We start from the raw sequence: 27688 nt of genomic DNA, 5'->3' as shown, positions 1-27688 counted from the left end.
AGCTTGTTTTTAGACACTTTTTACTTTTTTCAAGCAAATTTTCCACTTTAAATAAGTAGAAAAATCTGACAGTGGAGCAAGTTTTTCTTTCTTATTACAAGCAGAAAAATCTTGCTTTCACTGGCAGATTTTTCTACTTATTTCAATTGAAAATTAGTTTGAAACAAGTGAAAATTATCTAAAAACAAGTTAATTTTTAGGTGATGAGTCTTATTTTTAGTGGAAAGAGATTAGTTTTGACTAGAAATTAGACATTTTGACAAGCAATAAGACAAATATTCTTGGAAAGATTTTGAGTTTTTGCAGTGCATGTTGTGTTGTTGAAGGTTTGGTCAAGTGCTTCTGCTTCATTATAAGTGACGACCATAGTGTGCCCTTTTTCTTTTTTTACTTCCTGTCTGACACTAAACATCCTCCTCCCTCAGAAACACCGACACCTCCATCACTGAGCAAAACACACAGGAAGTTGGACAAAAAAAAATACAACAAAATACAGCATCGTTCATCGTCGACGAGCTGCAGGAGATGGATGTTATGGACTGAAGGTTGGAACATGGTCCGTGATTAAAGTCGCCCGGGGGCCGAGTGTCTCTTCCTGTCCCCGAGCAGAGCGTCCCACGTCGGAGGCGTCTTCAGGCTGCAGCCTCCAGACTGCAGGTCGCAGGAATATCCCAGAGGGCAACAGTGCTGAGCGTCGGCGCAGCAGGTCGCCTGTCACGACAAACACACACAAACAAACACACTGAGTCACACTGAGTTTTAATCTTAAAGGGTTCAAGTTCAACATTTTGGCAAATTGGCCCATTGCCATAATCCCTATAGTCATAGCAGTAGGTTCGTTACCTTTAATTGTCGGTGCAAGCTATTTTTAGAACGGCGGAGCAGAGCCGTGAGCTGCTCAGAGCTACGCTACGGAGGCTCATTATGGGATTTCTTGGTTTCCCTCATCAAACTCATCAAATACACAATCCAACAACTCCACAACGCTCTGGTGGACAAGTTGTGACCTGCACATTCACCACACTATGAGATAATAACACAACGTTACCACACAGAGTTGTTTTAGAGGGAAATGCAGAGACTGCTTGATGAAAAACTGTCCCTGAAGGCAACGCACATCAGTGCTTTTGCATGTATTTCCCTCTAAAACAACTCTGTCTGGTAACGTTGTGTTATTATCTCATAGTGTGGTGAATGTGCAGGTCACAACTTGTCCACCAGAGCGTTGTGGAGTTGGATTGTGTATTTGATGAGGAAAACCAAGAAATCCCATAATGAGCCTCCGTAGCGTAGCTCTGAGCAGCTCACGGCTCTGCTCCGCCGTTCTAAAAATAGCTTGCACCGACAATTAAAGGTAACGAACCTACTGCTATGACTATAGGGATTATTGCAATGGGCCAATTTGCCAAAATGTTGCACTCCAATCCTTTTAACGTGAAGTTGTAGATAAAGCTGTTTCGCTCTGAAGAAAATAAAAACAGTGGACGTGACAATGGCAGGAAACAGAAAGTTCAACAGGAGCGGCCGTGTGCCGGTACCTGAGGTGAGGGGCAGCAGGTCCAGTCTGAGGACGACGTCTTGCAGCACGTCTCCTCTCTGGAGCAGCTCAACTCTCCCCCCGCGCCGCCGCATGGTACGACCTCATCGTCTCTGGGCTTGGAAGGAACCACTGCGACCTGGGGGAGGCTGTCGACGAGCGCGTCGTGTATCTTCTTCTCGCACGTTCCCGTCTGCATGTTGCAGGTGTAGCCCTGAGGACAGCAGTGCTCATGGTCGGCACAGCACACCGCCTAGAGGAGGAGGAGGAGATTATTATTACAGACAAACACAAACTCTAAGGGTTTTTTGGTTATTAGAAAGCAAAATGTTTCATAAATATATGAATAAATATCCATAAATAAAAAATTAAAGGCTTCAATAAATGAAAAATAAATCATTTTCAGCAATGCAAAGAGCTGTTTCTGTTTTTATACATTTATTTATTCATGAATTTCTACATTTACTTATTTATTTCCTGGATTTCTGGGTCTGTCTGTATGGTAAACAGGTTAAAACTGTCTGAACATCAATAAATAAATGTATAAAACAAAAAATGACATTTTTCATTCATTCATTTAGACTTCTAATGATCTATTTCTGTATTTGTACTTGTCACTATCATTTTTCTGTCCTTCATAAATCCTTTGATAAACAATGTGGATAAAAACAAATTTTCATTTCTCTGAGGCACTGTGAAGCTGTTTGGTTATTGATTTTCATTTTAAACAAGTATTTATTTTTTATTAAAGGGATAGTTCAACATTTTGGCAAATTGGCCCATTGCCATAATCCCTATAGTCATAGCAGTAGGTTCGTTACCTTTAATTGTTGGTGCAAGCTGTTTTTAGAACAGCGGAGCAGAGCCGCGAGCTGCTCAGAGCTACGCTACGGAGGCTCATTATGGGATTTCTTGGTTTCCCTCATCAAACTCATCAAATACACAATCCAACAACTCCACAACGCTCTGGTGGACAAGTTGTGACCTGCACATTCACCACGATATGAGATAATAACACAACGTTACCAGACAGAGTTGTTTTAGAGGGAAATACAGAGACTGCTTGATGAAAAACTGTCCCTGAAGTCAACGTGCATCAGCGGTTTTGCATGAATTTCCCTCTAAAACAACTCTGTGTGGTAACGTTGTGTTATTATCTCATAGCGTGGTGAATGTGCAGGTCACAACTTGTCCACCAGAGCGTTGTGGACTTGGACTTGGATTGGATTGGATTGTGTATTTGATGAGTTTGATGAGGGAAACCAAGAAATCCCATAATGAGCCTCCATAGTGTAGCTCTGAGCAGCTCACGGCTCTGCTCCGCCGTTCTAAAAATAGCTTGCACCGACAATTAAAGGTAATGAACCTACTGCTATGACTATAGGGATTATGGCAATGGGCCAGTTTGCCAAAATGTTGAACTATCCCTTTAACTTGTAATTTATTCCTTAAGGAAACACCAAAGTCGCTGTTCGTTGACTAAAGTTTAACCCGCTCTACAGACCTTGACCAGCGGGCAGCAGCCCCACTCTCCCGTGGGCAGTTTGCAGCAGGTCGTTCCCGAGGCGCAGCTGCTTTGGTCGTCACATTTCACGTCGGTGACGGCCGTGGCGGCGGCGTCATCAGCGTCGGCGGCGGTCGGCTCGGTGCGAGCGCTGACCTTGGTGAACCAGGGGAGGACGTGACGGCCCCGGGAGCAGGAGGAGCGGTGCGGCTCACAGGTGTGTCCTCTGGGGCAGCAGTGGTTCCCATCGTTACAGCAGACGGCCTGATGGAGAGCAGCGATCGATCGGTCACTCTGATTGGTCCACGCATCACACAGGTGGGCGGAGCCAGAGCCGGCCCAAGACATAAGCGAACTAAAAACCTGCTAATTGGGTACGTTTACATGGACAGTTTCAAACGGTTTCAGAAAGGTTTGGTTTAAATCAATCTGTTTGAAGATTTCAGCTTGAGCGTATACATGGGTTACAAAGTAAACTGGTTGGGTGTTTACATGCGTACGTACGTCAAGTCCTGAACGAACGCAGCCAGGGATCAACCCGTAAAGATCTCCTTAGAAAAGGTTTAAACCACCCCCTTCAATCTGGTTGGAATTTCAACCGGTTTGGGGTAATTGAAACGGTTTGAGGTGTTTACATGAAGTATTTTCAATCGGTTTGGTCTCCCAAACCTTTCTGAAACCGATTGAAACTGTCCATGTAAATGTACCCATTGTTGTTGTAACACTTCAAATTGTTGTTGCACTTTGCTGTTGCAGTTTATTTTAAAACTGGCCGGCCCTGGATGATGGGCCACATTAACTATGTTTTAGATATGACTATAACAGAGAAAGTTACCATGGATCTATTATACATCCGTGTCATGAACCGAACAGAGGAAAAAATATCCGTCAGCGGTTGCCGACTGTCGTTACACCATGGGCCCAAATCCAGTTTCCAACCGGCAATATTTTGCAAGCGCACCGTTTCTACGACGCCGACCACAACGATTGTGACTGGTTGAAAAAATTCCAAACGGCCGGAGCATTTTTTTCTCCGATCGCAGAATCATAGGCGGACCAGCCAGACCCTTCTTCTCTGGAGGAGGGTCTGGCAGGCGAGACTAGACCTGGACTGACGTGTAAATGCGAAAAAAGTGTTTCTATTACACAGTTTCGCTCTCCCACCTCATGAGAGCGAAAAAATGTTTTGGCGATATCTGAGAAGTTTTTCTAAATGTAGGCGTTTCCATTACCAGCTTTTAATTGCGATATTTAGGTTTTACGCATTTCCAGCAGTAATGGAAACGCACCTTATGATGATTCGTAATGACAGATAGAAAAATGAAATGAGTTTGTAGGTTAGTAAATAATCCATAATCAGTATTATTGGCTGTAATAGAGAAATAAAAAGTTTTGCTTAGGCCCCCGTGGAGGCTGGAGCTCTGACACGGGTCAGCTGACCTCCTGTACCTTGGGCAGAGGGCAGCAGCCCCATTTGTGGGTCTGGTCCATGAAGCAGCAGGTCGTGTCCTTGGGGCAGCTCGTCTGGGAGTCGCACATGTTCCTGTCGGACTGAACCGGGCCGGAGACGGAGACGGAGCTGGGCTGGAGCTGCAGGGCCGGGACCTTCTGCAGCCAGCGGAGGCTCGGCTGCTCGGGCTTGTCGCAGGTCTGCTCGGCCACGTTGCACTCGTAGCCCTTGGGGCAGCAGTGCTCGCGGTCGCTGCAGCACACGGCCTGAACACAACACAACACAACACAACCAGGAACCAACGGATCAGTGACGTGAAAAAAAAACACTGTGGAAAAACTCTCCGTCCGTCCGACACGTGTGAGAGGGTTTTTTCGACTTCCAGCGGATGACACACGAGTCAAAGAATGAGACACTCCTGCTGCCTCCGTCCAAAACACACAGCTGTTCATCAACATCTGCACGCCGTTACTGGACGGTTCAATACAACATCCGATCCGATCCACCAATCATTCTCCTGATTAATTACTCTGCTCCAGGGTCTCTGCTTTTTCATTTTGTCCAAGATTTTTAGTTTAGTTTCATGTTTCCTCTCATCTCAGGGCGTATTCACACCATACTTTAGTTCACATCAAACTGACTTCTTCCTTCGTGCCAACAAATCACTGAACACTTAGTGCAGGTCAAACAGGTGAACCGAGAGACCGCCTCTTCAGCTGGGAGGTTCACTCGTCCGGTCCACACCAGAGTCTGAAACGAACCCTGGTATGATTCGTTTTGTGGCGTGAATGCAATCTGAACCTTTTCTGAACCAAATGCAAAACCGAAGCGCTTTTTTATGGACTCAACAGGCTTCAGTTGTTGTCAGAAAATGCAGAAATCACTTGTGGGTCGACATGGAGCACAGAAGAGACGCTGCCTCCTCCATATTTGGTCAGAGGGAAACATTTATCAGAATCGTATAGTACTAGGCATTGATGAAGGCTCTCCTCCGTAGAAGCTGCCTTCATCAGCTTTCGTTAACCATCTCCATCTTTTTCCATATTCTGTGTTGTAAATACAACAATACAACATCTATTTCACATCTGTCTGCCTGTTGCTCACCCTGAGGTTTCTCCAACTTTTTCCAACCTTTAACAGGGTTTTTCTTGGAGTTTTTCCTCAGTGGATGTGAAGGTCTAAGGGCAGAGGATGTTGTCATGATGCTGTGTAAAGCCCTTTGAGATAAACTGTTTGTAAAAATGAGCTGTACAAATATAGTTGCCTTGCCAAATTAAGAGTGGAGCGATAAATGCATGCATGACATCCATTGTTTACGTTTTATGCAAGATCCTGCAGATCATTTTTATCCAATGATGAAGCGACTGTGGGACACACGTGGTCCGCTTGTAAAAAAAAAAGTAATGTGAATATGAACCAAGTAAATCAAGTGAACTCTGGGACTTTCCTGGTGTGAATTCGCCCTAAGAAATTAAAAACAGCATGTTTGCACACATCTCTGTTTGGATATACATTATACTCTTGGATGTATATGATGTAGATATTTAACAATATTACAGTGTGATCTAATACAAATATTTGAAAGAGAAAAACAGCAAATATTTGACATTTCCTCTTTAAAGGGATAGTTCACCCAAAATTGAAATTTCACTCATTATCTACTCACCCTCATGTCGACCAGTTCGTCCAAATTTGACGAACCGGGAAGAGGAGCTTCGGGAAGCTTCCGCTACAAAACAAGCTTGAAATATAGACTTATTTAATTTTTTTCGGGACAATTTCGCATTTCGGGGCTTCAATACAAGACGGACATTACATACGAGCAGCATGGAGGTATTTGGATGTTTTTTGGTGTGTCTTTTTGTTACGAAGACAGTTTGTATCCATTTGCAACCGTTATATGGACATGCACTGCTACGCCGAGACCCCCTGTAACTCAGAGAAGCCACGGAGGAAATTCAATTTCAATTTTGAGTGAATTATTCCTTTAAAAGAGTCTAATATGAAGATTTTGCACATTGAGACTCTTCAGCGTGTGAAGCTGTAGCAGCGGGTCCTGACCTGGGGGAGCGGGCAGCAGGCCCACTGTCCTGAGTTCTTCTTGCAGCAGGTGGTGCCGCCCGGACACATCGTCTGCTTGTCGCACTTCTCGTCCTGAAGCTCGGAGGTCGAGGTCAGAGCGGCGACCTTCTCCACCCAGGGCAGCGCCAGCGACGCGCCGGACGGGTCGTCGCAGGTCTGAGCCTCCAGGTTGCAGACGGTGCCGTGGGGGCAGCAGTGCTCGTGGTCGTCGCAGCACACGGCCTGACAGAGGACACAGAGAGAGGAGTTAGACAGCTGGAGGACGGAGGCTCGATCCCCGACTCATCTAATTTACATGTTCCTGAGTTTTTATTTCTGCAGCTTTCATGATAATTTCATGTGCATGTCCAAAAATCTACGGCTCCTTGAGTAAATTTTGATTTTAAAGTGTTAAAATTCAAATATAAACACCTTAAATAGCTTTAATTCTGCAGGACTCGCTTGTTTTCTTCACTATTTTGCAGGTCTCAGGTCACTTTCTGCCTCACACCAAACTGCAAAAACCATGCACTTTATTTATTTGTATTTATTGCATGCCTTTTTAATATGTTTTTCTTACAAACTTGTTCATTGTTCATATGTTTAATTATGTTTACCCTCCAACAGGAGAAAAGGGGACGGTGTAAGAGAGGTGTGAAAATAAGGACAGGAGTGAAAAGTGTTTCTTTTCTCTTCACATTTACTCTACTGTAACTTTATTTGAGAATTTATGTCTATATACTATGTCTTTGCTCCCTGGTGGAGAAGTACAGGCATGTTTTATACCGTTGGAAAATTGTATATGTAAAATGTTGAATTAAAAAAATGTTTCTCTTATGTTTTTATCTATCTATCTATCTATCTATCTATCTATCTATCTATCTATCTATCTATCTCATGCTGTGTTTCCTTGTGTGTGAGAATCTCCTCGACAATAAACCAGATTCTGATTCTCACTATAATAAATCGTGCATTTTTCATTTTCTCCATATTTGTGATGTCAGAAGTAATCTGGAGTTACAGGAAACTGAACTGTTTCTGCTTGTTGATTCATGATTTTAACTCCCTCCTCCTCCTCCTCCTTCTCCTCTGCTGCTGCTGTTTGATCAGAGTGAAACTAGAGCAGCTCATCATGAAACTGTGAGTCAACACATTACAAACGTCAGCGCTTCAGTTTCAGTCAGGTGTGAACTGATAAACTAAATGTGTTTTTCAGTGTAGCAGGGTTCTTATGGATCCTTAAAAAGTCTTAAAAGGCATTGAATTCATTAATCTAAAAACCTTAAAGGCCTTAATTGGCATTAAAATGTCTTAAATCAATTTTTCAAAAGTCTTAAAAATGTTAACACTTGGTAAGTGGGATTTTATGGTTGTAATTAGTCTCAAATCTCAAAATAATTGGTAACATTTTGACATAGAGAAGTTAGTGGCGGCCGTCAACACTAAATTTCTCACCGCCACCAGCTCCTGAGTCAGTGTTTTTTTTTTTTCTGGACTTTTTATGCATTTATTTTGAAAGGACAGCTGGAAAGAGACACAATCCAATGTTCATGTAGCAGTCACTTTACCTTGGATCACATAGGAAAGTGGGTAAAATTGTCCCTATAACCCTATGTAATTGATAATGTAATTTCTTTTTTCTGCATTTGTGTTTATTATGAAGTCGGTCTTAAATTTCATTTCAAGTGGCTTTAAAAAAGTCTTTAAAAGTTTTAAATTTAACTTGTCTTAAGCTGTAGGAACCCTGTGTAGAGAGACTCGGTCACCTGGTTGAGGGGGCAACAGGCCCAGTCTCCGGACGCCGTCTTGCAGCAGGTGGATTTCCCGGGACAGGACGTGGACTTGTCACACTTGGTGTTGTCGGTCGTGGTCGTCAGAGCGAAGACGGGCTGTTTGCGGAGCAGCGGCGTCACCGCGCCGCCGCCGCTGGGGTCGTCGCAGGTGGAGGCCTCCAGGTTGCAGACGGTGCCGTGGGGGCAGCAGTGCAGGTGGTCGTCGCAGCACACGGCCTGAAGAGAGCAGAGCAGCAACACTCATCAGCATCACATCATGGAGAAGAAGCTGAACTCTCCTCCTCTGTGTCTCTAACCCTCCTCTCCTCCATGTGCATTTGTTTCCAACAGCGAAGCCGGTGAGAAATCAACCCATTAGGGCTGGGCCGATATGCTTTTGTGCCGATTTGATTCTCTAACGATTTTTGGGTCCCCATTTGATTTAAATTGCGATTCTGATTAAACAAGTATTGCGATTCGATTTTACCAAGTATTGCGATTTTATATTTCAATTATTGTGATTGCCCACGATGAAGAACTCAGCTGTGATGGAAAAGGACCTAAACCGAGTTGAGTCGAGTAACGGCTGAAATACACTGGGAACGGTTGTGACGCGAAACGTACGTCGCGCGACACCCGCAGCAGTTCGCGCCCATTCAGTCAATGGAAGCTCCTCCACCGGCCATGTGAGCGACGTGCACTCCGGCAGCCGTCGCACGGCGTTTCTCTTCTTTTTCTCATGTACCAGAGGCAAAGCCAGTAGCAGTGCAACATTATGGGGTTTGTTTTTTTACATTGTGGATCCATGATCATGTAGTTAAACAGTTAATTGATACAATTTAATATAGTCTGCACTTGCAAACCCTACATAGTCAGCAAATTACCTGTGAAAAAGGTACTGACAATCCATTTGAACAGGAGGGATGTAAAAATGTGTTGAGATGCATGAAGTGCACTGTAGGCTTGACAAGGTGAAGCTGAAGCTGCAACAACAAACAGTGAAGCCGTGTCGCGTCGCGTCCGTGCCTGGTGTAGCAGTTAAAAAAACTCCGCTGCGCCCCGCTTACATATCGTGTCGCGGCCGTTCCCAGTGTCTTCCTGGCGTAAAGCTGTAACTGTGTAGTGGAAAAGTAGTGGAAATCTTGTGTTGATTTTGGCGACCTCTGTGGACAAAAGCAGTAGTGTTTTTCCGGGAATGAAGACTGCATTTCCCATGAGCTCTAGTAGCACATATTGTTGTAAAGACGGTTTTCTGGCTCATGCATGCCGACTCCTCCGGTCTGAGTGCCGTAAATCGTTTCGTCCAGTGGACCGACCCGACCACCGCCTCCCGAAGACTAAAGAGTTACAATATTTAGAAACCGCTCATCTTCCCACCGACGGCCTCATTTGCTGTTGTAGGTCAAACAGATTCAAGAATACTTTTGTGCCTATTACTATTGGTTTTATAAATCAGCCACTGTGAGCCTGCCCCCCCCCCCCCCCCCCCCCCCCTTCCCCCCCCTTCCCCCCCGAGGCACTGGTGCCCGGAGTCTTAATGTTTGTGACTGAAATGCACTTGTTTTGTCTTGTTTTGTTTTGTTTTGTATTTGACTTGTTTGTGTTTTGGTGTTGCTCTGCCTGTCGTACAACAAATTGCCCCCCAGGGGGATAATAAAGTTTTCTGAACTGAACTGAACTGATGTCAGCAGAAACCAGATACTTTTGCCTATCCAGTTAAAAGTTCTTTGTAGATGCTTTAAGGTAAAAAATATAGTCTAGTTAAGATAAATATGTTGCATAGTTCCTCTTTAAACAGCAGCAGGTTTAGTTTCAGCTTCCTACTCTGGTATCACAGCTCAGACTTTTTCTTTTTCAGCCTCTTCCTGCAGATCTGAGATATTCCTGGTCTGTCCTGCACCACAGCAGCTTTCACATCTGCCCACAGGCTCTCAGATGTTCAAGCTTCAGTTTGTGTTTCTTATCGTGGTTCACGCTGGAATTTGAGGCATTTTTCACTCGATCGACTGCAGGTTTCTGCTGATTTTATTTCTTTAGTGGGAGCTGTTGTTCTCTTCTTTATCTGTGCAGCGTTTTCCTGCAGCGCTGCAGAACATTTCAACTGTGATTTTCATCAAACACTGTTCCTGTGATTCTTCTGGGCACAGACGCTTTTGTTTGTCAGCGTCATCATCATCATCGACCCGCTAAAGGACAAAAATCTGCAGTGACGAATCGTGAACTACAGAGTCGAGGTCGTCTGTCTCGCTACCTCGGCTAAAGGACAACAGGCCCATTGTCCCGCCGGTGATTTACAGCAGGTGTTTCCATCGCCGCAGGCCACAGAGTCGTTACAGGGGACGGCACCGACTGGAAGACAAACACAGACTTTATCATTATCAACAAAATAACATTAGGAGAAAAACAAACGATGATAAAATACAATAAAAAACGTGATAGGATTTACTTCTGTTAACATTAAAGGGATAGTAGCATTTTTTTAAAGTGGGGTTGTATGATCTACAAATAGCCCCTAAGTACTTTAATTGCAGTAGAAGACTCTCTGAACTCCTCCCGTTAGCAACGCCAGCCCATAATAGCCCTGCCCAGAGATTTACAACATACAGTGTTGTGAATGGACCCAAAGAAACGGCCTATTTTCACGGCCTAAAAGAGGTTTTACCTGAAAAAAAAATACACAGTTCCATTGTTCGCTATAATATAATTTTTTCCAGCCCTTCAAAGTGCAGGAAAAACACAGTTTTTATTTGGACCTAACCAACTCACGTATCCCTCCGGCCAGGGTTAGCGCCCGCCGATCAGCAGTTGGTTAGCTCCAAATAAAAACTGCATTTTCCTGCACTTTGAGGGGCTGGAAAAAATTATATTATAGCGAACAATGGAACTGTGTATTTTTTTTCAGGTAAAACCTCTTTTAGGCCACGAAAATAGGCCGTTTCTTTGGGTCTGTTCACAACAATGTATGTTGTAAATCTCTGGGCAGGGCTATTATGGGCTGGCGTTGCTAACGGGAGGAGTGCAGAGAGTCTTCTACTGCAATTAATTAAAGTACTTAGGGGCTATTTGTAGATCATACAACCTCACTTTAAAAAAATGCTACTATCCCTTTAATCATCATTTTGAACTTAATGTCAAATCAAGACCCCGCCCCTTTAACAGCCAATCTACAGGTGACTCTCACCTTCGCTCCGAGCTGCCGTCACCTCGGTAACAGCAGCAGGGATCTTGGACGCCATGGTGACGGCGCCCTGGGCCGACGAACAGGTGCTGTGGACCAGGTCGCACTGAGTTCCCTCAGGACAGCAGTGGAGGAGGTCGGAGCAACAGACGGCCTGGACCGAGAATAAAACCATATATAACTTATTGTATAGCAGTGTAGGGACACACATTTAAAACAACCACTAAACCAATCTTCTTTCTTCAAAAAAGTAATGTTGTAGAGCTTATTTCTTTTTTGATTCTGTTTATTTTCTGAGAAAAGGAAACAGTAGATTGCATAGTTTCTAATAACCTGATTTGTAATAGGGTAGGCAAAAGATAAGCTTCAGCCTGCACCTTTTCAGTCTAAATTTCTACTGTACAGTTTCTTTATTGACTTATTGCTTAAAGCAGAAGTGAGTGATCCGGTCGTTTTCGCTAATGCTGCGTTCCAGGCAGGCTTTTGAAATCGTAAATTACAGCTTCAAGTCACAACTTACGACTTTGTAGCGTTCCAGGCAACCCACTCGTGTTTTTCCGACCTGTTTTACCGGTGAAAGTCACTATAACGGCCACTCGTAACTTCCGACCGGTGAACTCGTACCAGATCGAACTGGTACGACTTCACGGTCGGAAAAATACGAGTTTCCTTGAACGCACCATAACAGTCCTCGTCGCTACGTCACCACATTCACGGCGTTCCTTGGCTGCACACACAGCCCTGCATGCCGTTCTCTCTCCTCATTGGATAAAAACTGTAGGATACGATAAATGTTTTCTCTTCGGCTCAGAGCAGAGCAGAGGGACTGACAGACCCGTGTTTCAGTCCAAACACTCTATGTAAGTGATTGCTGTCGGAAGATATAACTATTTAAGACTTATATTAACACAAATATATCACTCACTTCTGCTTTAATTTCTGTTTTGTCTCTGTTTTTTTCTTAGACCTTGTCTAGCTGCTGTATTTATGTTGAGCTGTAATTTCTATTGTACAATGAGGTGCCATGTCAAGACCAAAATAAACCAACTAAACCGGAAAAAAAAAAAATCAGTATTTTTCTTTACATTCATAAGATAAGACTCAAATATTATCTGGTGTTTGTTTTTACAGAGTTACAGGCATGAAAACGTTTTGTATTGAGTGGACATCTGATCTGACGAGCTCTGACAGCAGATCTCAACAGCTCGCTCTCACAGACCATAAACCAGCCACAACTCACATTAGGCATTGGACAGCAGCCATAGGAGCTGTTGGACATCTTGCAGCATGTGGTCTCATCAGGACAGGTCGTCGACTGGTCGGGACACTTGACTGACAGGACGAGAGGTGAAAACACAGATCAATCATCAATTATTTTTTAAAATAATTTAGTTTGAAGTAGAATAAAGATTTATGTTTCAAATAGTATCTGCTTACCGTCGTTGGGTAGAGCAGGAGTCTTCTTCATCAGCGGCACGTGGATGGGACCAGTTCTGCAGATCTGAAGCTCCAAGTCACATGTTGTGTTGCTGGGGCAACAGTGGATGTTATCGCTGCAGCATACGGCCTGAACATCAACAAAACATCTAATTAGATATAAATATGTGGCTTGATTTTCAGAAATAATGACTGTCCATCCACTACTAGCTTTAGTTCTTGTATATTTGTCCTTACATCTGGGTAAAAGCAGCAGTTGTAGTCTCCTGTTCCTGAGGGACAACAGGAAGTATCACTGGGACATTGAGTTACCCCGTCAGGACACTGCACTGACCCGGCAGGTGGAGGTGCAGAAGCATAAAGACCTGAAAAAGGAAAGTATTGATTCATTATTAGTGCAGTATCATCTGCAAAGAGCTTTAGGCACAAGGGTGGATGTTGGTGTCTTACCATCGTTGGGTAGAGCAGGAGTCTTCTTCATCAGCGGCATGTGGATGTGACCGGTTCTGCAGATCTGAAGCTCCAAGTCACATGTTGTGTTGGCGGGGCAACAGTGGATGTAATCGCTGCAGCATACGGCCTTGAACATGATCAAAACATCTAATTAGATATAAATATGTGGTTTGTTTTTCAGAAATAATGACTTACAAAACGTGCAAAAGTAAATTTCTATCAATCGACAACTAGTTACAGCTCTTGTATATTTGTGACCCGATCCATCAAAATGAGTCACAGTGACCCAAATTTCAAAGTTGAGATTTTGGTATCAATGGAAAGATTAGAAAATAAGCTTTAAAATGACACCCTAGTCAAAGTCATACATTGGATGGTTTTCGAGATATGGCCATTTGAATTACGATCTTTCACTCTCTTATTCTGTTCTAAAACCTGAGAAAATAGCAGTTAAAGTTTTTGCCAGTGACTCTGGCATCTGTTCCTGTACCACGTGATTACACGCACCCTATACGGTCCCCTGTTGTCATAGAGGCAGCATTCAATGACCCTCGGAAAGCAGGGAATCTCACAATTCAGATGCTTTTTACAGCTCGTTTCTATCATAAACGGTTCAGAAGTTGTCATGTTTTGTTGACATTTTGTAAAACATGTGCAAGCGTGTACGTTTGGTTTAGCATCGTGGCTACGTTCGGTTTAGCATCGATGCTACGCTCTGTTAGCGTCGATGCTACTCGGTTTAGCATCTGTTTCTGTACCCGTCCCTGCTCGTCATAGATGCAACATTCAATGACCGTCGGAAAGCGGAGAATCCTGCGATTCAGATGCAGTTTACAGCTCGTCTCTATCATGAACGGTTCAGAAGATATTTAATGTTTTGCACCGAAGCAGCACTCATTTTCAGAGGGTTTAAGTTGCAAGTCAACTTTAATCATCATTTACGTGCCTTTTCTCAATTATCTGGACTGTGAAACTTTGGGAGATTGTTTTTGAATGTCATTGCTTTGAAATTAGGGTAAAAATTTTTTTTTGATTTTCTATGGGTTTTCCATGTTATCAGCTGATTATCTAAAAATAGACTCATTTTGATAGAACGGGTCACATTTGTACTTACATCTGGGTAAAAGCAGCAGTTGTAGTCTCCTGTTCCTGAGGGACAACAGGAAGTTCCACTGGGACATTGAGTTTTCTTATCAGGACACTCAACTGACCCAGAGGTCGGAGCTGGAGATTCATCTAGAGCTGAAAAAGGAAAGTATTGAGTCATTATTAGTGCAGTATCGTCTGCATAGAGCTGTAGATGTAAAGACAGATGTTGATGATTTACCATCGTTGGGTAGAGCAGGAGTTTTCTTCATCAGCGGCATGTGGATGTGACCAGTTCTGCAGATCTGAAGCTCCAAGTCACATGTTGTGTTGGTGGGGCAACAGTGGATGTTATCGCTGCAGCATACGGCCTGAACATCAACAAAACATCTAATTAGATATAAATATGTGGACTTTTTTCCAGGAATAATGAATTATTAAAAGTGTTGGTAACACTTTACTTGAATAGGTATTCATAAGATTGACATAACAGCTGTCATAAACATCCATGAATACTTATGACAGCTGTCGTTAAGTGTCATTCAGTAAGTTATGTCACTTTTAATGCAGAGTTGACATTGTTTGAGATGTTCCTTGTTATGAGAACTTGACATCATTTTTAAAGTTTGGCAATTAGGTCTGCTATGACAGTTTAAATTGTCTTTATGTCAAGTTGTCAGAACAAAAACTTCTCAAACAATGTCAACTTTGCATCAAAAGTGACATAACTTACCGAATGACACTTAACGACAGCTGTCATGAGTATTCATTGATGTTTATGACAGCTGTTATGTCATGGTTATGACAGTGTTATGTCAATCTTATGAATACCTATTCAAGTAAAGTGTTACCAAAGTGTTGAGTAATTTTCTGTCAATCGCATCTAATTAGATATAAATATTTATCCAAAAAAACTAATCCATTGTGTATCCACAGCAGAGTGATACGTACGTCGGGGAAAAAGCAGCAGTTGTAGTCTCCTTTGCCTGAGGGACAACAGGAAGTTCCACTGGGACATTGAGTCTTCTTATCAGGACACTGAACTGACTCGGAGATCGGAGCTGGAGATTCATCTAGAAAAGTATTTTTTCCGTTAATAGTGCAGAATCATCAGCGTAGAGACAGAAGAACAGGTGTGTTGACCTTTAACCTTTCTCCTTAGGTGTGTTATTATCTACATGAGGAACTCCCCACCTGCGTTATTCCTCCTCCTCCTCCGGGCCGGGAGCTTCTCCAGCAACGGGAAGGACTTCAGAGAGGCAGACACACACTTTGAGTGGACCAGATCACACTGCGTTCCCTCGGGGCAACAGTGGCGCTTATCGTCACAGCACACCGCCTGCAGAGAGAGGACGATCAGCTCTGACAGTCAGAACAGCCCTTCAGCCGAGGACACGGCCCCCAGCAGAGGATGGAAAAGCACTGATGCACGACAGGCAGAGGAGGAGAGATGTACGAGGAGCCGACAGCACGGAGAGATTTATTATTTAGATATAAAATACAACACAACACTTGTATATTAGATTAAGATTTAACTGTAGAATTAGACACAAACCAGTTTAAATATCATTAAAATGCTTCTGTACCAACAAAAAATGCTGTTAATAACACCATAAGGTCTTTCATAATATAGACCTTATCATAGAGATAAAGATTAGTAATCATATGTTAGAATAAATCTATATGTATATAAATATAATAATATATTAGAATAAATCCAGTTAAATAACTCATAAATTAACTTACTGTATATATTATAATGACTAGATAACCTGATAAATAATTTATGAATAAGGGGTGGGAGTAAATAAGTTTTACTTCTTCCCACTCCTTTTCGGATATGAAACAAACAAAACAAAAACAAAACAAAAACAAAAAAATCAAATTACCTTTATTTTTCAATTATTTTCTTTAATTTTTTTAATTATATATATATATATATTTCTTTTTTTGTTCATATGTTGTTTTTGCAAAGTTTTTATATGTTATGTCTGTCCATTTCTGTATTATGTTTTATTTCTTTTAACATGTCCGAAATAAACTTAAACTAACTAACTAACTAACTAACTAACTAATAATCCAATAATTTGTTTTTTTTACATAATCTATGACTGATTTACCTTCTGGGACATTTTACAGTTTTTAAATTATTGACTTTATCAGAGCTCTTTCATTGACAGACTGAAATATTGTAATTTTTCTGCACAAACTCTAAAATATATATATATATTCTCAGATGGTGGCTGAGGTCTTATATTTACCTCGATGCCAAAGAGATCAAGGCCTTTTATAAATATTTTTTTCCAATTGCTCCCGTTCTCTACTCAACACAAACTCAACACTTTTACTAAGTTCTATTGAATATGTATAATGTGCAATTGTTCAATGCAAATTAATCAGTTCCGCAAATATTAAAATCTAAAAGTAGTAAATGAATAATACAATTGCACAATCATGCCTCAATCCCCTCTCACAGCATTATTTAGAAGATGCAGCTGCGGTGGGTTAGCGTTAACCACAGTTAAGTCTGACACAAAGAAAGGGACCGATGGCCGGACAGCCAGCCGAGACAAACGTGTATCTGCTAAATATAGTGTGTGGGAACTGAAAATAAATATGTTGAGCAGCATCTTCCAGTCTGGAATGGATCTTTTCTTGAGTCTATAAGGCAACAATAATATAATAAGATAACCATGTCTGAATTGTGAAATGGGTTTGACTAAAAGAACAATTTGGTTTTGTCTATAGTTACTTTACTAGGTAATTATACTATATTGACTACGTTAAATAGAATTACATTACTAGAAAGAGATTAAAATCATTGACTAAAACTAGACGAAAATAATCATGGGTTATTCTGCTAAAACTAAAATGCTCAGACTTGTAGGAGACTGAAACTTGACTAGACAAAAAAAAGAGTATGAATGTGACTTAAACTAATAAAAACTAAAGTGACAAATAACTAAGTCCAGTTGCTTTCGATTGAACCTCCTTTGAAATACTATGACCTGGACAAATGAGAATATGCACAGGCTTACTAAAGTGACAGTTTGACACAAAGACTACGTAGATTAAAACTAATATTAAAACAGGCCACCAAAAACAACACTATTCTGAAGATAATACACCCCAAAAAAACTAACTATAAGAGTAGTTGTGTGTTTGCTTCATAACCAGAGAACTAGACTCTTAAATAACGAGATCTGTAAGACGACAGTTTATCTTCCAGGGTGTTTTTTTTTTTTTTTTTGCAGCAGAAACCGACCAGTGAACCGTGTAAAGTGTTTCCTGGTGTGAAGTGAAGTGCTCGGGGTTTTTCCTGTACGTCACCTTGGCTAATGGACAGCAGCCCCAGGAGTGGTCAGGAAGCTCGCAGCAGGTGGTGTCGTCGGGACACTCCGACTCCTGGTCCGGACAAATGACTGCCTTCACTGAGGCGGCGAGCTGCAGCGACATCACAGCATCACAGCTCATGAATACCAAACGACAGGAGGCAACTACACACAACACTGCATCATTTCACAGGGTGACTGATGTACCGTAAAACCACACACACACACACACACACTTTAAAAAGAATGAAGAGTGAAAATGTGAAGCAGCTCTCGTGGCCTCCGGAGACTGCAGCCTTCATTAACCAGCTCAGCTCAGATCAGTGTTGGACGGACTCAACATCAAAGACTTAAACCCACGGAAAATTAAAGAAAAGAAAAAGAAAAAAAGAGAGAGAGAAAAGAGTCGACGCTGCAGATCTGACAGAGTTTAACCTGAGATATATTCTTCAATTACATCTGCACGTCTGGAACTTCCTGCACTGTAAAAACTCAAAATCTTTCCAAGAATATTTGTCTTATTTCTTGTCAAAATGTCTCAATTTTAGTCAAAACTAATCTCTTTCCACTTAAAATAAGACTCATCACCTAGAAATTAACTTGTTTTTAGATCATTTTCACTTGCTTCAAACTAATTTTCAATTGAAATAAGTAGAAAAATCTGCCAGTGAAAGCAGGTTTTTTGTGCTTGTAATAAGAAAGAAAAACTTGCTCCACTATCAGATTTTTCTACTTATTTCAAGTGAAAATATGTTTGAAAAAAGTAAAAAAGTGTCTAAAAAACAAGCTACTTTTTATGTGATGAGTCTTATTTTTAGTATAGTGAGATTTGTTTTTGACTAGAAATGACATTTTAACTAGAAATAAGACAAATATTCTTGGTAAGATTTTGAGTTTTTGCAGTGTGCCTCACTGGTTCTGGGACAAAAGGTCGACGGACGACTAATGAGGTGATAATAACCCAAATAAAGCAGAATAAAGGAAGTGAAAAACCAACATCAGGCCCCAGTTGTTCAAAGGGAATCTGATTGGATTTTGGAAAATGGATGGGATCAAATCTTGAAAATGGGTTGTTCAAAAACAAAAAACAGATTCTAAAATCGGATTAGATCACATGATCCAGTCTTGGGTTTTAATCCGGTTTGTGTTGTTCAAAACCTTTTAGTAGGATCGGGAAAACTTTGATCTCAGGATTATTCTAATCGCAGCAGTTTGGTGCATTCAGGAACAAAATTAAATTCAAACTGGTCAAATAAACAACATTTATAATGTAGCATATATACATTTATTGATAGATTCATATTTTGCTTCTGTTTTTTAAACCATTACAGTGATAAAGTAAAACAAGTTCACTTCTGATTATTCAACAGATCAAGAACTTGTCCCCAACTACTGGATAAATAAATCAAATTTGAAGTTTGAAATTTGATTATAAAACACATGAAAAATATTCACAATGTATTTGACTAATATACTGTATATTTTAGGGGTGTCACGATTCTCCAAATCCTCGATTCGATTTGATTTTCGATTCTAGGGTCACGGTTCGATTCGATTCTCGATTTTTTTTCCCCTTTTCTTACAGCACAGAGGCCTATGCCATTTTCAGACTAGTCTAGTCTACGATAATTGGTTTTATTCATCAAGTTTTGTACAGTAAATCTTATTTCAAAAGAGGCTACATATAAGTGATGCAATTTCCATAATGTATCACATTAGGCACTAACGGTCATATTTAAATAATTTATTTACAATATAAAGGTAGCAACAAAATAGTCGATCCTCTCTTTGACTTCGATGCTCGAGACCATGACGTAATTTCGATCGATTTCGATAAAAAAATCGAAATCGTGACACCCCTAGTATATTTGCTTTTTTATTTACTTAAACAGCCGGACCAGATAAGGTCTGAAGAAACAAACATCCAGAGAAGTTTGTATCTGGATCAGACTGATCCGATCCGACTGCGCTTTGAACAAATGGGGTAAAAGCAAAGATGGATTAATTCAGTGGTTCTCAACTGGTGGGTCGGGACCCAAAAGTGGGTCGCGGACCCGTTCTGGATGGGTCGCAGACAGCTGGTCAAAAGAGTAAATAATAGGCTATGTAATGCACATCTGATGTTGGATATGTCTTTTATTTTGAAAAATAACTTATTTTGAAAGGCACACGAGACACGTGAACACATGTAAGGGATAATGTATAGTTCGGAGGTTGTTATGGAGAAATAAACCCCGACAGGTTGTATGGAACCCCGACGCGAAGCGGAGGGGTTTCATACAACATGAAGGGGTTTATTTCTCCATAACAACCGACCAACTATACATTATCCCGCTTAGAACACGGCCTACAACTAAATCATTCAATAATGTAACACAAGATAATGATAAAAAGAGATTTTATTCATGTAAAATTAGACCGTTGCTCGGGACGCCGTTCTGATCAGCGCAGCACAGAAAAGAGAAACTATGCAGGATATTTACTTTATGTTTCATTTTTACCGTCATTAAATAGCTTCGGACTAATAGTGATGTTAGATAAACGACTTGTAACCTGTTACAGGGAGAGTGGAGGCTCCTTATTTCCACATCGTGGCTGAAAAGTAAACTTGCATCAGAACCTCTGACCGTGTCACAGCTCCTCTCCTCTCTGTAGCTCCGCGACACAAACGCACCCCATAATCTCTTGTTTATGACAGATACGACTACACAAAATACATCGTAACGTGTATGGTAATCCATCGATCCACTGATTGATTATCAAAGGCTTCAAATGCACGAACGGGAGGAGGCTCAGCAAAACAGCGGCCGTGACCGGACATGCAGAGTCGGCCGTTGCTATGGAGTCCCTAGCAACGGTCCGCTCAGCGGTGGTCTATCGAGAAATAAACACCGCAGAATATTGGTGATTGACCAATCAGAATCCAGTATTCAAGAGAGCCATGTTCTAAGCAGTTGTAATGGTCCTCACTTTCTTATTATTTGCTCCATTTGCTCTGAATGCAAAGATATCAGTTTCTTATCAATGTGGCCTGAATGCAGTGAAAATACCTTGTTTTGTTTTGTGGGTCTTTATTTTGTGCAATTTGATATTTATTCACTTTTGTGAATATGCTCTGAATGCAGAGATGCATTAGAAGTCAAATATATGTATGTATATATGTATATATAGACTCACCTGAGGGTCGGTCCAGGCCTGTTTGGTGGGAAGACGCGTCACCCAGGGCAGAGTCGCCGTCTTATTGACACAGGCCTTGTGGACGAGGTCACACAGCGTCCCCTCGAAGCAGCAGTGCAGGTGGTCGGAGCAGCACTCGGCCTGCGGGTGGAGGAGTCACACAGAGACGAGCAGCGGTCACCGGGTGCAGCTGTGACTCTTTAAAAGGGATAGTTCACCCAAAATTGAAATTTCACTCATTATCTCCTCACCCTCATGTGGACTAAGGGCTGGGAGAAGTTTCAGAGTCCTCCGTGGCTTCTCTGAGTTACAGGGGGTCTCGGCGTAGCAGTGCATGTCCATATAACGGTTGCAAATGGATACCAACTGTCTTCGTAACAAAAAGACACACCAAAAAACATCCAAATACCTCAGAGATTTGGACGGACCAGGAAGAGGAGCTTCCCCTGCAAACAAGCTTGAAATATAGACTTATTAAATTTTTTTCGGAACAATTTCGCATTTCGGGGCTTCAATACAAGACGGACATTACATATGAGCAGCATGGAGGTATTTGGATGTTTTTTGGTGTGTCTTTTTGTTACGAAGACAGTTGGTATCCATTTGCAACCGTTATATGGACATGCACTGCTACGCCGAGACCCCCTGTAACTCAGAGAAGCCACGGAGGACTCTGAAACTTCTCCCAGCCCTTAGTCCACATGAGGGGGAGTAGATAATGAGAAAGAGAAATTTCAATTTTGGGTGAACTATCCCTTTAAAAACCATCCTGCATAATGAAATATATAAACCTCTGCACTGTCTGACCTGCATCCTGCACTATAACACTAATGCCTTTATCTTTTTATTGACCTTCTGCAACAAGTGTGACTTGTACAGCCATTTCAATTTGAGTGTCAGCATGAATGTCCTTGTTTTTTTGGTGATAAAATAACATTAAAAATAAAATAAAAAAGCATAAAAACATAAACAAATAGGGAGTGAGGTGTGGTTATTGCTACACACACAGCATTTTATCTAGAGTTAAAAGAGTCAAAGTCTGGCCTGCGTGGTGTTATATAGTCCACCCATTTCTTCCAACCTGAAACAAATAAGTCCTCCTTGTAATTTACTAATGCCTTTATATTAATGTGAATATTTCTGCTATAATGTATTAAAAAAAAGGGTATTATTTTTCTTTATTCAGCTCCTATTGTATTTCACTCTACTGTATAATGTACCCGTCATATTCACCTGGAGCTGATCTCTGTGTTTGCGTTTTTGGTTTTTATGTTGTTATTTCCAGCTTCTTTTTGTTTGGTCCTGTCTTGTTTAGTGAAAATTAATAAACACATTTAAAGGGATAGTTCAACATTTTGGCAAATTGGCCCATTGCCATAATCCCTATAGTCATAGCAGTAGGTTTGTTACATTTTAATTGTCGGTGCAATCTATTTTTAGAACAGCGGAGCAGAGCCGCGAGCTGCTCAGAGCTACGCTACGGAGGCTCATGGGATTTCTTGGTTTCCACTCATCAAACTCATCAAATACACAATCCAACAACTCCACAACGCTCTGGTGGACAAGTTGTGAGCTGCACATTCACCACGCTATGAGATAATAACACAACGTTACCAGACAGAGTTGTTTTAGAGGGAAATTCATGCAAAACCGCTGATGCGCGTTCCTGTCCAGGGCAGTTTTTCAGCAAGCAGTCTCTGTATTTTCCCTCCCTTTATAAAAAGCACCCTGTGTTGTTTCTCTTTTCTGCTGCTAGAACGTCAGGGAAAGATTCACACACACATTAAAGTTTCTGAAAATAAATTTAAAAGCAGGAACTTCGGTCAGCTGCCTGCCATCCTGCTGAGATGAGACGTGTCCACTCGTGATGTTTCTAGAGCTGCTTCAGTAAAAAAAAAAAGGAAAAAAAAAAAGGTGTCGGCTCTAAGTGACGTCTGTGGTGTGTTTGAACATGACCATCAGCAGATCTGTGATCAGCGTCTATTTCTGATGAGAAATGCAGAAAAGATCGAGTGTGAAAATCAGGCGAGACGCCAAAACTCTGGACAAGGACGAGGACGCAGCGGATGCAGCAGCAGCGGCAGCAGCAGCAGCAGCAGCAGCGACGCTCAAACTGAGTGTCTGATGTCGCTGCTGTAACATGAACTGTTCCTTTAAACCTGAACCTGGATCAGAGCCGATTATCAAACTAGAGCTCCGACCATCAGCTGATCAAACTCACCGATTACTGGATCAAAGGGAAAATAATCTGCAGCTAGACTGATGATTCATTAACAGTTTTGATTCTCTGGTTTCTGCTTCTAGAATATGAACTCAAACATTTTGTTGAATGAACTATTTAATAAACAGAACATTAATCAACTGTAAAAATAGTTGTTTGCAGCTCCTTATAAACTTATTTTCTAAGGCAGAAAAATTCATCACAGTGTAATTGAAATCACAATATGATCAAATACAACATTTAAAACACGAAGCTGCAATTTTTGGGGGGATAAATGAAAAATTGTTGGGCATAGTCAGCGCCATAGTGCAATAAATCATATTTTCAAGACGTAATGGGACATGTTTGTTTCTTTATTTGTGTGGTATGAAACCAGCAAACATTGTTTTTACTTTTAATTTCACTAATAAAATGTAAAAAATAAACATTAAAACTGAAATCGAAACAATTCTGTCCATATAATCTTAGAAAAGCAGCTAAATCCTCTACACACTACATACAGTCACTTCCTGCTTTCTCCAGACATATAGTACATTTGAATATTTTATACTTTATTTTCGCTCTCTCCGCTTGTTATTGATTACACAGTTTTTTATCTCCTCATTTTTGCCTATATAACACTGATTATGCACTTTATCTCCTTCTTTTTCGAAGCTTTTTTGTTTGTGCCTTAGAAATCTGTATTGTTTGTAATTATTTAAAGGGGTGGAACTCTTGTACAAGCTCATTTGGGCTTCGTTCCCTCCTTGCACCATTGAACTAAAATGTGTGTCAATTTCGATGCCGTGCAGCCCTACACTTTTCTGATGATACTTTTATTTTGAAAGCAGGACTTTTACTTTTACAAGAAGATAATGGAATAACTGAATTTAATCAAAGATCTCAGCTCTGTGTGAACGAACCAGAGGAATCTAACTATCTGACCTCGAGTCTACGGCCACAGGTTTTTATTAATTTGACAGGGTTTCTGCAGGTACCAGCAAATCTAATTTAATGCTTTTTAATGCCCTTTTTAATGCCATTTCAAACATTTTTAATGCCCGTGACTGCAAATACTATACGTGTGCGTACATACACTTACCTATATACACATACACATACACACACCCAATTACTTGGTTCTGCATGTTTATCACACCAATAGTGGTGCACCGACCGCAATTTTCTGGCCTATCACCGATTTTTTAAAAGCCTGATTCCGATTTTTGCCGATAGCGATTAAAAAAAAAAATGAGTCAACAGTAGCCTTTTCTTCACCCACGTTTAATTTTACTGTAGATTAACTGTATAATCCCCCTATTTTTCTGCTCTTTGTGCTCTATAGGGATGTAATGATATCAAAATCTCACTGTATGAATACATTTTTAATGCCTTTGAGAATCGAATTTAATGCCTTTTAATGCCATTTCAGGCCTTAATTTTAGCAAAATATATTTAATGACTTTTAATGACCCAAGGAAACCCTGTTTAAAGACGTAAAGAAGACGTGAACTCACGTGCGGCAGCGGGCAGCAGCCGTATCCTCCCACCGTGTTCTTGCAGCAGGTGTTTCTGTCCTCACACATTCCTCCATCGGGACAAACCAGCGCCGAGCCGAGGCCCAGCAGAGCCAGAGACAGGACCCACATCTGCAGCGCCTGGACACAACACGGACGTTAGAAACTGAAATGTGTTCTGACAATATATGCATATAGAAATTTAAAAAAACTCAATCTTATCATGTTGGTTCCTGTGAGAAACCACTGGAATCAGTGTGCAGGAGGAAACACAGGTGAGCTCTGTGTGCGCTGCAGCTCAGCAAGCATTCCTGCTGATAATCTGGATTTCCACACTGGACAAACTCAGTTCCTTCTGTACAGCGAGTTCATGTCCCTTTTATGTATATTTAACTGACTCTCATGTGTTTTTTTTTTCACTGCTGTAAAAACACGGCTCCACACGTCACTGTGTGAAAGTTTAAAACCATAATCTGAGAGTTCCTGCTGCACGCTTTTTTTATTTTACTCATCGATTTAACATGAAAGTTCTCATATGGAAGAATTGCTTTTAGTTTTTTCTGCAGCATCCACCTGGAGTCATTTACAACTAACATCAAAACTACAGACACTTGTGTCTCTAGGTCAGTTTAAACTATGATAACAAACTCCTTTGTCTATGAATGTAACTGCTTTTAATGGATGAAACTGTCTTCTTGTGCTGTGTTGTTGTCTTATTTGTATTTTGTGTTGTAAATGTCTCAAGATTAAATAAAAGTTGAAAAAAAAAACTAAACAAACATCAGTGTTTGTTATTTCTATAGTTTGTCAAAATGGTTTACAGCTAATTTTCTGTCAATCTGTTGAATAAAGCATCAAATTATATAAGTTATATAATATAAAAGTCTTTCTGCAGCGGTTCTGTGTTTAGCTCTTTAGCAGAAGTGGAAACATTTTGTCAGTAAACCTGTTGCATAGTTTACATTTCATCATCTGAGTGTTTGTTTCCGTAAGAGGTGTGGACACATACAGTACCGCAGCTCAGTAATTATATATAATCACACAGGTATATATTTATACACTGTATGTATATATAGTGTGCAAAGACAGAGAGAGAGCGGGGTTTTCCATTTCTGCTAATATGCAAATTTGTTTGTTTCTGTCCTACATACATACATAATCAGTGTATAATCATATTATATGAGGATGTGCAAAGGAAGATTAACGATGTTTAGGCTATAACCTGAAGAGCAAAACCACTTTTCTTCAGATGAATGAATAAAAACGTGTCATAAAGGAACTGTACTAAAGCTAAAAATAAAATGTTTCCATCTTGTAACAGGAAGCTAAACTTGCAAACTTTTTTTTTTCTCATGTCGTTAAGAGTTGATTAACTCTGCACATGATCCACTGACTAAGCACAAACACACACACACAGAGTTGTGTTTTGTGCCTCAGTCAAAGTTAAGATGTAAGTTTAGTGGTTTGCCATGTGACTAATGTTCTGTATCAACATGTATGACTCTGTTGGATCATTAATCCTGAGTCAGCGCTGCTTCCTCAGCGGTTTTTCCTTTCTTTTTCTTTTTTTTTTTTTACTGCTGCAGCTCGATTTATCGACGTCGTGTCCTGTGCAGTTTTGTTGTTTTAGTTTAGTCCCCAACCCGAGGGTCCGGCCCCTCTGAGGGGACGACTAATAAATCTAAAGGGGTCGACAGAAGATCAGTGAGGGAGGTTAAGCTAAAAGACAAAGTTCTCATTCACAAATTGAACCTTCAAATTTGCTCTTTTTATATTTATTTTCCTTCTTCCTATCTATATTTACTGTGATGCACCAAAACACCAAAGCTAATTCCTTCAAACCAGATTTCAGAGTCTTTTTTCCTGTTAAATGTATTAATTTCTCTCCATTTTAGGGCGAATTGCATTTACTGTCAAGTGGATTAGTCATAACAAAAGCATCATTGTCACATCATCACTTATCCTCCATGTGAAAATCCTAATTTCTAAACCCACTGTAGCTGTCAAGGTGAATACAGGAGGTAGAAACATACATTATCTGCCTGTTTGAGATGGTTAAATATAAAAAACAAGGTGGTTTACGATGAAAATACTCAAATAAAGCAAATAAATGTCAACTTATACTTAGGTAAAGCTGTTGTTTAAGCATCAAACCACCTGTTGTGAGTCTACTTTACCATTTTAATCAGATGTCTTGAGGAGGAGGCAGAGTTCACTTGTTATTGACGCTGAGCTCTGCACCACATACTCCTGTTACAGCCTGAAAACAGCAACAATACAACATAAAAAACAACATTATTCAACGGTTTTGTGGGGAAACACGGAACATTATCATAAATATATATATCATACTTAATTTATTTAAGTTTGCGAAGACATGTCACTGAGAAAAAACAGTTAATTAACGAGCAAATCCACAGTTAAAAGCCACAAAAACAAGTCAAGTTAGCGTTAGCATGCTAGGTGGCTAACTGATTTGAATGGACGTTTTTTTTTTACGTCGGTTTAAATGAAGTTGTTTCTTTCTCACCTGCTGTTTCTGAGCGTCAGGTCCTCACCGTCACACACTCATCAAGTCGTGTTTAAGGGCAGTAGTTTTCCTGGTAATATGTATCCAGAGCTGATGAGCGAAGCTGTTTTGTCATTCACACACACTGACTGTTCAGCTACATCACATGACACACGGAGCCTCATGTGACCGTGACTGAGCAGCGTGAGAGCGGCGTGAGGCGTGCGTCCTTAAAGGGACAGTACCGATGCGGAAGTGAAAATGCATAAACCATGGATCTATAACTTAATATAATACATCCATGATCTATAATAATAACTTTACTTTAATATAATACATCCATGCTTTACAGTCTATGAATAATATAATACTTTTTTTTTCAAAGCTTTATTTCAAATCACAATATGTCATACATTTTGAAATGAAATTCACATCAATTTCCACAGAACTCATTTGAGGAAAAACATCTGCTTGC

At 40.8% G+C, this 27688-nt stretch overlaps 1 protein-coding gene across 5 annotated transcripts; it reads right to left on the bottom strand.

Moving 5' to 3' along the window:
* Nucleotides 1–213: 213 nt before the first annotated feature.
* Nucleotides 214–27399, bottom strand: grnb (granulin b). 5 transcript variants are annotated; one of them, XM_083993808.1, is made up of 22 exons: nt 27235–27399; nt 26882–26964; nt 24705–24845; nt 20988–21128; nt 17809–17922; nt 15673–15817; nt 15430–15551; nt 14720–14849; nt 14507–14634; nt 13390–13519; nt 13177–13304; nt 12940–13069; nt 12743–12834; nt 11506–11656; nt 10576–10673; nt 8319–8561; nt 6553–6795; nt 4491–4757; nt 3174–3305; nt 3042–3143; nt 1539–1790; nt 214–711 (listed from the first exon to the last, which is right to left on the bottom strand). In XM_083993808.1, the coding sequence occupies exons 2-22, from the start codon at nt 26882–26884 to the stop codon at nt 565–567; spliced, it is 3039 nt and encodes a 1012-aa protein (XP_083849934.1). In that variant the 5' UTR covers nt 26885–26964; nt 27235–27399; the 3' UTR covers nt 214–564. The 5 variants fall into 5 exon arrangements, with proteins under 5 accessions (XP_083849934.1, XP_083849933.1, XP_083849936.1 ...); XM_083993807.1 differs by having other exon boundaries at nt 3042–3305; XM_083993810.1 differs by lacking the exons at nt 13177–13304; nt 13390–13519 and having other exon boundaries at nt 3042–3305.
* Nucleotides 27400–27688: the final 289 nt, after the last annotated feature.

This window comes from Trachurus trachurus (genome assembly GCF_905171665.1).
Source record: "Trachurus trachurus genome assembly, chromosome: 19".
Taxonomy (NCBI): Eukaryota; Metazoa; Chordata; class Actinopteri; order Carangiformes; family Carangidae; genus Trachurus; species Trachurus trachurus.
Note: the sequence above shows the minus strand (reverse complement) of the source record. Positions and strands in the feature narration are given on the sequence as shown.

Coding starts and splice junctions, on each gene's coding strand:
- grnb (XM_083993807.1), bottom strand. Junction 21,129..24,704: donor GCTGCTGCCCGCTGCCGCAC/GTGAGTTCACGT, acceptor CTCCACCCGCAG/GCCGAGTGCTGCTCCGACCA. Junction 15,818..17,808: donor GCTGCTGTCCATTAGCCAAG/GTGACGTACAGG, acceptor CTCTCTCTGCAG/GCGGTGTGCTGTGACGATAA.